Below are 10,478 nucleotides of genomic sequence, written 5' to 3'. Positions count from 1 at the left end.
CAGAAGGGAAAGAGACACGTGTACCCCAATGTTCATCGCAGCACTGTTTATAATAGCCAGGACATGGAAGCAACCTAGATGTCCATCAGCAGATGAATGGATAAGAAAGCTGTGGTACATATACACATGGAGTATTACTAAAAAAAAATAAATAAAAAATAAATAAAAAATAAACATGCTTTTTTCTGTCTTCTCACTGAAGAGGTAAGCTCTTTTTTAAACAAAATTTTGCCTCATCCCTCTGCCTCTTCCCAGAGATGCTGGGGTCTCAAGAGGGTCCCTCAGGCACGTGGAGGCAGCAGTTCACTCTGCACCCCTTTCTCCAATGGCATGGCCAAATACCAAGTGTCGTTGGTCTACCGGCTCCAGGATGGGGACAGTGTTTGAGGTCAGGGATCAGAGCCAGGAGGTGCCTGGAACTGGGACCTCAGCTCACTGAGACAAGGCCGTTAGACGCAGCACCTCCACCTCCCTCCTTGCCCCTCAAGCTTTGTGAGCACCGAGGTAATCTCTTTGCATGAAGGGGCATTCCATGGCATGCTCCTGGGTACTTGACACAGCTGTTCTGTACATGGTAGACACTCAAAACTTTTTTCAGTCAATATTTTCCAGAATATAAAATCTCACAGTATTTTTTTCTTAAAATGACCTCTGTATACCAATTCCAAACATTTCTACCCACACATAGGTAAATAAAGGAAAGGCCCAATAAGTTGTTTAAAAGTTTTGTATTGTGTCATACAAACTGTCTTCAAAAACAAGTGCATAAGTGAAAATTTTTTCTTGCCTTTGCTCCCCAAACATTACAGTAGACCAATTCTTGCTAATAGACCACAAAGGTAAAACGTTATGTCCCCTTCTGAATTCTAAACAGTTAATTCTAGACACCAGCTTCCAAATTTTGTAGTTTACCAATCTGGTATGGACATAAACAGTTCCAGTGCTTTTCAACTTATCTATCCCTGAATTTTTCTCTCTTCAAAGTTCCAGGCAGTAATTGATTTTAATGCCCTCAAATTAGATAAAGCTGACTATTTAGAGCTTATAAATTATTTACACTATATAATCACTAACAATAGAACTATGACCTACACATTACACCCCTCTAACTACTTAGCACCATGAACAGAATTCTCAATACTAATTGATGGGCTAATTATTCCAATGATCAAATATATGACACTGATAGTCTTAAAAACACTCATTTGTTATTTTTCTTATCTACAATAGAAATTCCTTCCTGTCTTAAAGATTTTTTTTCTGGCAATATTCTCTGCTGCCTTGACTGTCCTGAACTTCTTGCTTGATGCTAATAACAATTCCCTAAGTCATTAGTAATGAGAAGCTAAGGCAGTAAACCCAACAGGCTCTAAGCCAGTTTAAACGTGGTGAAACACTACTCATAGAATTGCACTGTACTTATCTTCTGCCGTGGTTCTCCAAAGTGCTATGATTCCATTAAGATATTTGTCCTGCATAGATTCAAATTCTGTGTCTTTCACTTTTGGATGGCTTGAGTACCATAAAACATGATTTATTTGGTCGCAAAAACATCTCCAGGAGTTTCAAAAGGGATCACTGCTCAGCTAAAAAAGTTACAATCATCACTTTTCTTTAAACCCAGAACATATACCACTGATTGGAAGGAAAAACCCCATCCTTCTGTTGGTAATAAAAGTGGAAAACAGTAAGTTGAGCTGTGTACTTTTTAAAAGGTGCTACACAAATTCATGTTCTGAAAGTGGTCACAAACACTGCTTCAGTGACATTTAACGTTCAACATCTGCTACATCACTCTTAGCACTTTTGGACTTAATCTCCACACATAACAAGTTCAGGTATCAAAATAATCCTGGTTCTAAAAGAAAGAGCTCACCACCAATATTTAAAGCTGATTCTTCCCAAGAAGATAGGATAGTTTTTCCACTATGCAGTTATCAAAGTGGTATTCTCTTAGGCTAAGCTTTGTCAAGGCTCAGACAAAACCCTGAGGGGTACTTAGCAAGGTCTTATAAAGAAACCTTCAATGAGAAACTCAACACATGGGAATTTTAAAGCTTCAAGATTGGCTCATTAAACAGAAATGCCACAGGCTTTCTTAGAACACTGAGTCTAGTGATTGTCTATGTCAAGGAGGCACATACACAATTTTACTAACTCCTGATTAGTCTCTTCTGTATGGAAAATGCAGTCAGTCTGACGAAGGGCCTATAAAACATTCTGCCAGGCTTAGCTCTTGTAGAGAGCATGGAGAAGTGAGGGGAAAGCACTAGGAAGCAACTAATGTAAGTGTACTGGTGAGTGCATCTCTGGGGAAAAAAATAAACCTGTACAAGGCAATGGCTATCCCAACCAAGGATTTAGATTAAACAAGAGTTTAGTAATCTAGTAATGGTTTCCAAAGTGTTTACCTTTGAAGGTAAAGAAAGGTATAACCCTGAAACAGTAAGATAACACTGTAGGATAAAGAAAGCTTCATTACATTTTACTTGTTTGTTCTCATTCATCCCAGTGAATTTGGGTCAAATGTGTACTTCTTAGAAAAGACAGGCTCCTCTGGGGAGCACTGTTCTGATCCTACCTTTTTCTAGCAAGTTCCTGCAAAAACATACAGCATGATTTCCCCATTCTCATCACTATCTGCAAGAGGAGTCAGTTCCATAGCTATCGGCTGAACTTTAGCACTGATCTCTGTAGAACTGATTTCCCGATATGATTTTTGTTCTGTCTCCAGGAAGCACAGCATGAATAGCAAAGACAGAAGTCCTTCCCAGGAAATTGCAGTTGGGACTGCAAGAGAGTGCAGAATAGTGCATGGCAAAAAATTCCTCTTGTGAGCTTAGTCAAACACATATGGTATGCATATTCCCCTGGGCATAAAAAACTTACATTAATTAATGTCAGCAACAGAATCCAAAACATTGGTAGATCAAATTCTAATGTGGCAAATTAAAAAGTAGACAGTGCTCCACTGGGTTAATAAAATCAGAATTAGCTAAGAGACAATCCTTTAAATACCACATCATTGAAATCTCCTAGTGGGCATGTCCCCTTCATCAGTTACTTTTAAAATAACAGTCATAACAGGAGAAAGAACAAGCACCACGCTCACTAATGCAGATTACTGGACTGCTCTGATTAAGCACTGCAGTTCACAGATAAACATTTTACATCTTTCCTTCAAGTTACTGAATCTTTCTTCTTCCGGAATGGTGATTTTAGCCTCTTCCATACACTGTTTTTGGGCTTAGATTTTTTCTCCATGGCCAGTACTGCCTCCTTTTCTTTCCTACGAATCTCCCGGACAAGGGCATGGAATACATCATCGATGTAGTAGCGGTATGCAGCAGATGTCTCAAAAAAGGGGCAGCTGAATTCTCGGGCCAAAGCCAATCCTTCTTCCTTGGTGACCTTTAAAAATGTAAACAAGAGAAAACTTATAGTGGTAATAGCATAGTGGAATTTTAGCTGAGCTATTTTAAATCCTAAAAGACAATATTGTTAAAGTGCTGCACTCATATGTCAACAAATCTGGAAAACTCAGCAGTGGCCACTGGACTGGAAAAGGTCCATTTTCATTCCAATCCCAAAGAAAGGAAGTGACAAAGAATGTTCAAACTACTGTACAATTGTGCACATTTCACATGCTAGCAAGGTAATGCTTAAAATCCTTCAAGCTAGGCTTCAGCAGTACGTGAATCAAGAACTTCCAGATGTACAAGCTGGATTTAGAAAAGGTAGAGGAACCAGAGATCAAATTGCCAACATCTGTTAGATCATAAAAAAAGCAAGTGAGTTCCAGAAAAACTGCTTCATTGACCACACTAAAGCCTTTTTGACTCTGTGGATCACAACAAACTGTGGAAAATTCTTAAAGAGACAGGAAAGCAGACCACCTTACCTATCGCCTGAGAAACCTGTACGCAGATCAAGAAGCAACAGTTAGGACCTTACATGGAACAACGGACTGGTTCAAAATTGGGAAAGAAGTATGATAAGGCTGTATACTGTCACACTATTTATTTAACTTATATGTGGAGCACATCAGCGAAATGCCAAACTGGATGAAGCACAAGCTGGAATCAAGACTGCCGGAAAAATATCAACAACCTCAGATATGCAAATGATACCACTCTAATGGCAGAAAGTGAAGAGGAACTAAAGAGCCTCTTGAGGAAAGTCAAAGAGGAGAGAGAAAAAGCTGGCTTAAAACTTAACATGCAAAAAACTAAGATCATGGCATTTGGTTCTATCACTTCACGGGAAATAGATGGGGAAAAAGTGGAAACAGTGACAGATTTTATTTTTTGGGTTCCAAATTCACAGCAGACAGTGACTTTAGTCATGAAATTAAAAGATGCTTGCTCCTCAGAAGGAAAGTTATGACAAGGCTAGCCAGCATATTAAAAAGCACAGACATTACTTTGCCAACAAAAGTCTACATAGTCAAAGCTATGGTTTTTCTAGCAGTCATGTATGGATGTGAGAGCTGGACCATAAAGAAGGCTGGGTGTTGAAGAACTGATGCTTTCTAGCTGTGGTGCTGGAGAAGACTCTTGAGAGTTCCTTGGATAGCAAGGAGATCAAACCAGTCAATCCTAAAGGAAATCAACCCTGTATATTCACTGGAAAAGACCCTGATGCTGGGAAAGATTGAGGGCAGGAGGAAAAGGGGTGACAGAGGATGAGAGGGTTGGATGGCATCACTGAAACTCAGTGGTTCGATGAGTTGACAGAGGATGAGAGGGTTGGATGGCAACACTGAAACTCGGTGGTTTGATGAGTTTGAGCAAACTGGGAGATAGTGAAGGACAGGGAAGCCTGGTGTGCTGCAGTTCACGGGACCACAGTGTCAGACAAAACTCAGCGACTGAACAACAACAGTAGAAAATAATTACAACTGCCGCCCCAAAGTGAAGAGACCTCTCCAACTCCGGAGATGAACAAGCAGAGCACAGTGATATTTGTATTGTTGAGAGGCTGGATTATTTCACTTCTAAGACTCCTTCCATCTTCAAATTATGTGATTCTATTTCTAGTCTATTTTAAAGGTAACTTTTTGGAACAGGGAATATTTATAGATGTCAAATATACAATCTTAATTTCCTCATACATTTCAGGAAAGTAAATCACAAGGCAATGAGAAGTTATAATTAAGCTACAATACTGAAAACCATAAGAACCTGAAATCAACATATCAAATTATGAATATGACATAATTTCTCCTACTTTTGGACATTTAGCCTTTTTCTAATTTTTTGCTGCCATTAATAGCCTAGCAACAAATATTTTATATATAAATCCCTGAATAAATTATTCTGAAGAGGAAGCAACCAAGAAACATCACGAACTTAACTATCCAATTACTTCTAAAAATTTTGTACCATTCATTGCCTTCACTAGTGCTGATAAATATGCCCCTTTCACTACACCTTCATCTCTATACCAAAAAGCAAAATTTTAAACACTGCTGCTAATTTGAAGGGTATCACTCATTCTAAAATCCTCTACAATTTCTCTTATTCTTCCTTTACTGGGATCATAATCCTCACCATCAGGAAGTATACTTTGAAGCCGAAGCTTCTCTCTTTGCAACATAAAGAGACTTATTTCTGAGGTTTTAGGAAATGAAAATCCCATGATACCTCCATCTGTGCTTATGCTCACTTGTGTCTCTTTTCAACCCTTTGGACTATAGCCTGCTAGGCTCCTCTGTCCATGGAATTTTCCAGGCAAGAACACTCGAGTGGGTAGCCATGTCCTCCTCCAGGAGATCTCCCCAACCCACGGATCGAACTCACGTTTCCTGTGTCTCCTGCATTGCAGGTGGGTTCTTTACTGGCTGAGCCATCAGGGTAGTCCATGATGCCTCACTTAAAGTGTATCCTATTTGTCATCTGATTTGTGACCTGCGGATTTTGTCCTGTAAACTGATTCCTACAATCCAGACTTTACCCAAAATAAGAGCAAGATATAGGGACATTTTCCAGGCTGGGGAGAAGCTAATTTTAAATTTTCATTTTAAGGCACAGAAATGTATAAACCAAGAAACACAAATGACTAATCTCACACAATTACATATAGCATTTTCTAGTCTATCCTCACCTGTCTTAGCTGCTTTAGGTCAGACTTGTTTCCCACAAGAACCACAGGAGTATCATCAGTACGTCGAACTCGATAAATCAGCTGTTTAAACTCCCGAACTTCATGGAAACTTCGACGATCGGTAATGGAGTAACAGATGATAAACCCTTCTCCTGCCCTCATATACTGATCCCGCATGGCTGTAAACTCTGCCTAGAGGGAAACAAGGGTCATTAGTGTACTGATACAAGCTAAAACCATACATACTTTAGCTATTTAGTTCAAAGAGAGATGCTTGTTACCTGCTGTCCTGAGTCAGAGTGCATGAAAAATTAAAAGAAATGAACCAGTGATCTTCTCTGCTTAAGTCTTTCCCTCCCCTTTACTAGCATGAAAAGGCCTTTACTCATAGCATTTTGAGATTTAATACCTGTCCAGCTGTATCCAAAATGTCCAGATTGGCAGGCTCATCATCAATACGGATCCGGATTTTATAAGCATCTTCTACAGGAGGGAAGAGAGGCAGTATTATCAACTCATAAATGCAGGAATATGCAAACTTATTCTGAAATTCATCTTACGGAGAAGATGATTACACATAAGTTTCTTTAAGTGCCCAGATGTTCAAAGAAGCCCCTAAATCCATTCAGATATGTAAATTGGGTCTTCAACTAATTTTTTTCTTCCACATAAGCCATGACCTAAGTTTATTCATATCTTAAACTTCTCAGACTTCACCTACAATTCTAAACTAAAAAAGAGCTCAGAGATTTATCTTTTTGAAAAGTGTTAGGCCATAAAACTTCACCATTTAATAAACAGTTATTAAACACTAAGCATTATATTAAGTGATTTATATATATTAACTCATTCAATAGTGACAATAATTCAGTGAGGTGGTATTAACTCCATTTTACAGATTAAAAAAAAAACCTAAATGGTACAAAGTTCATTAAAGCTTTATTTATAGTTCCTCCTCATTTTTAATACAGGAAAAAGAAATATCAGAGTCTCCTAGAGAATCCATATAGTCAAAATGTCTCCTTTATGAGAGCTATTTCTTTATGTATATTATTATGGTAATTTTGGAAAAAAAGCCTCACTATTTCCACCATTCAAACATTTGCTCCTTACACCCTGATGTATTTCCTTCAAACAGTTTTTCTTGAAACCCTGCTTCTGACTCTTCCTCAAAGATGAAGGGCCTACTAAACCAATGATTTTCAAACTACAGGTCATGCACCCATCAGTATTTGTGAGTTGTGGATGAATTTAATGGGTTAGGACCAGCATTCAAATAAACAAGGAGATATCTAAAATGAAAGAGGAAATACAAAAGTGCAACATAAATAGTGAGGTAAATAGAGTTTCATGGTATTTTAATTACATATACATATATACAAATGTATACTTATATGTGCATGTTACAATATAAAGATTTTCTTCTTAGATTTAGCAGCCAAAGTTTGCGACAAACTTGCACTAAATTCGAAACTAAATGAGAGGCTTCTCCCATGGGATTTTCCAGGCAAGAGTACTAGAGTGGGTTGCCATTTCCTTCCCCAGGGGATCTTCCTGACCCAGGGATCGAACCCAGGTCTCCTGCATTGCAAGCATACGCTTTACCCTCTGAGCCACCAGGGAAGCACAAATGAGAGCAGACACCCATATCTTTTTGCTCACTACTGTAACCCCAGGGCCTAACACAGTGCTTGGCACATAACTCAATAGGTAAAAGTATCTGTTGTTGAATCAGGTAATATTGTCAGAAGAGCAGCTGAGTGGGGGGGAGGGGAACTTTTTCAGGGGACAAGTTTTTAGTTTAGTTTTTTTTTTTTTTTTTGGGGGGGGGGGGGCCACCATGCTGCTTGCAGGATCTTAGTTCCCTGACCAGAGTTGGAACTTGTGCCCCCTCGAATGGAAACAGTCTTAACCACTGGACTGCACCGTCAGGAAAGTCCCAGGAAAAGATAATTCTAAGTAAATTATACTAAGCCCTAAATTAATTTTGTTTCTAAAATTCCCACCACAGTGTGAATTTGTGAACAATGTTCTAAATTTAATATAGTACATGAAAAAAATAAGAACTGTTTCTATTTTCCCCAAGCCACAAAAGCACCTACTATATAAAATGACCACATCCAAAGATGGGTTAGCACAGAACACTCATTAGCTTGACCCAATGGAAATTCTCCCGAGACCCGACACAGTGTCACCTCCTGAAAACATAACTAATACAGCCGGCCTTCTGTGCCTCCCCATTCCCATCACAAGTTTTCTATAATCCTGGGATATAATTCCTAAAAATCAAACCTGTCTCCTTATGGTTCAGGAATAACAGTAATGTACTTAGTGTTTACAGAGAATAGCAATTTAAAAAAAAATTACTTTTTACTCTCTGTTTTACTAACAACTGAGCATTAAGGACTGTGAAAGACAAGAAAGACCTTGCTATGTAATGAACTTGAGGTATAAGGAAGTAAATGACGCGCTTCTCGTGGAACAAGTAAGTCCAGGCTCTGGATGTCTGGGTTGTAAAGAGTTCAGCAGGCTGGCTCTACTTGTTTTTCTGCTTCCTTTTGTGGAAGTTCAAACCAGCTGACTCATAGTTACAGAGTCAGTCTCAAATCAGACCCTTAGAAAAATGATAGCAAAAGGCTTCTGTTAAGTGGCCCTTAAATTTTTCCTTTAACCTGGCAACATGGTATACCACCCATAAAAATATAACAAAGTGTCCCATTAATGTTCAATAAAAGACAGACTAAGATGGCTGATGTACATAAAGACTTAAGCTAGGAAAAAAGCTTAAGCTTTTGCTTAGCAATCACTATGATAGGCTTATTAAATAAGTCTGTTTAGGCACCAACAAAGGATCAAAATATAAATGGTTTAAAACTGTTTCAAAAACTGACACAAAGAAACTTTTATGAGGTTTATTTGTAAAACATAAGTGATACTCTGACTTACCAATGGTAGGATCATGATCTTCTGGAAATCGGTGGCTGATGAACTGCATGGTCATGGCTTTAAAACAAGAAATGAAAGGTAAAATCCACACAAAGATGACCCATGGAAAGAACTGTTAAGTATCAATACTGCATGCTAGCCAGTCTCCCAGTTGATTTGGGTGGAAGGCATTTGTTGTAAGCATTTTTCATTCTTATTTCTTGTTAAGATGGAAGAAAAACGTCACCTACCACTTTTCCCTACACCACCAGCACCCAGCATCACTAGTTTATATTCCCGAGACAGCCCTGCAGGGCTGCTACAGCTACCAATTGGGCGAGTCCCAGAATCCATTGTCCTCTTGGAGAATCCCGGGCTACCCCGAGGAAAAGGCACCTAGAATAAAAGAAAATATTTAATCCAGGATGGAGGCACCCGTGACGACAGTCCTAGTCAGCGCCCTGCTTTCCCATACGCTGGCCTATGACTCCTGCTCCCTTTCTGGCGGCCGTAGAAGAAATCCTCACCATCACCTTCCCTCCCCGACAGTTCAGTCTTATGACTTATCACAGGTTTCCCGAATTATTACATTTTCCAGAAAGTCTAGAGACAAAGAAATCTTCAAACCGGGACACAGCAGGAAGGAGCCCAGTGAGAAAGCGGAGGTTTGAGGACCAAAGGAACACCTCCCCTTAGGCCGCAAGGGTCCTCTCCAGACAGCGGTACCCGGAGGTTCCGCCCCCTCCCCATTCCTCTCTGCGGCCCCCTCCCCCGGCTGCATCTCCGGCCCTCCTTCAGGCCCTCCACCCTTCCGTTTCAGGAGCCAGCCTTCTCCTGCTGCTCTTACCGGTCGGAACTTGAAGGTCTCGGCCGGTCTGATCACCTACTTCGTCCTTCTCACCCGCGCCGAGGATCCGACACTGACCTGTGACCCCTCCCGCAGCCGGGAAAGATGGCGCCACCAGCGCCCGCGTCCCGACCGGAGGGGCGGGGCGGGCCCCGTGACGCCCAAAGCTGGCCACACCCCCTCCGGGGAGGGCCATCGTCCCTCCAGGTCCTCAAACCCAGTTCCGCGCCTCACTGCTGAGGGCCCAAGCCCACAAAGGCGTTAACACAATTAACTTACCCAGTACTGTATATAAAAAAATTTAGCCAAATATAATGGGTAAACAAAGGAAACGAGCACCCACCAATCCTCCCCAAAAGAGGACCAAGATCAAGTTTAAGGCTTAACAGCAGAAAAAGAAAACTTTCCCCAAATGGACAAGAGCAATGAATTGGGCTCTTAAATGACTTGAGACAATCAGGTCTCAAAGACAACTAGTTAGACTAATCAGATTTCTGCACATATTTTAAGCAAATGTTAAGTGAAGTATTTATAATTTAAAAAAAATTTTTAAGGAATATAATGCCTTCCCACAGGAAATGATAATCCAAGAGTTTTCAGG

The 10,478-nt window shown here is 40.1% G+C and overlaps 1 protein-coding gene across 2 annotated transcripts; it reads right to left on the bottom strand.

Moving 5' to 3' along the window:
* Positions 1-713: 713 nt before the first annotated feature.
* Positions 714-10,027, bottom strand: RIT1 (Ras like without CAAX 1). Of its 2 annotated transcripts, none has more exons than XM_061413046.1 (6): positions 9,878-10,027; positions 9,282-9,426; positions 9,052-9,108; positions 6,515-6,588; positions 6,106-6,297; positions 714-3,411 (listed from the first exon to the last, which is right to left on the bottom strand). In XM_061413046.1, exons 2-6 carry the CDS (start codon positions 9,382-9,384, stop codon positions 3,181-3,183), a joined length of 657 nt encoding a protein of 218 aa, XP_061269030.1. In that variant the 5' UTR covers positions 9,385-9,426; positions 9,878-10,027; the 3' UTR covers positions 714-3,180. The 2 variants fall into 2 exon arrangements, with proteins under 2 accessions (XP_061269030.1, XP_061269029.1); XM_061413045.1 differs by lacking the exon at positions 9,878-10,027 and adding an exon at positions 9,620-9,782.
* Between the last annotated feature and the right edge of the window lie 451 nt (positions 10,028-10,478).

The sequence above is a fragment of the Bos javanicus genome, chromosome 3 (assembly GCF_032452875.1).
Source record: "Bos javanicus breed banteng chromosome 3, ARS-OSU_banteng_1.0, whole genome shotgun sequence".
NCBI classification, from domain to species: Eukaryota; Metazoa; Chordata; class Mammalia; order Artiodactyla; family Bovidae; genus Bos; species Bos javanicus.
This window is presented reverse-complemented; position numbering and strand designations above follow the sequence as displayed.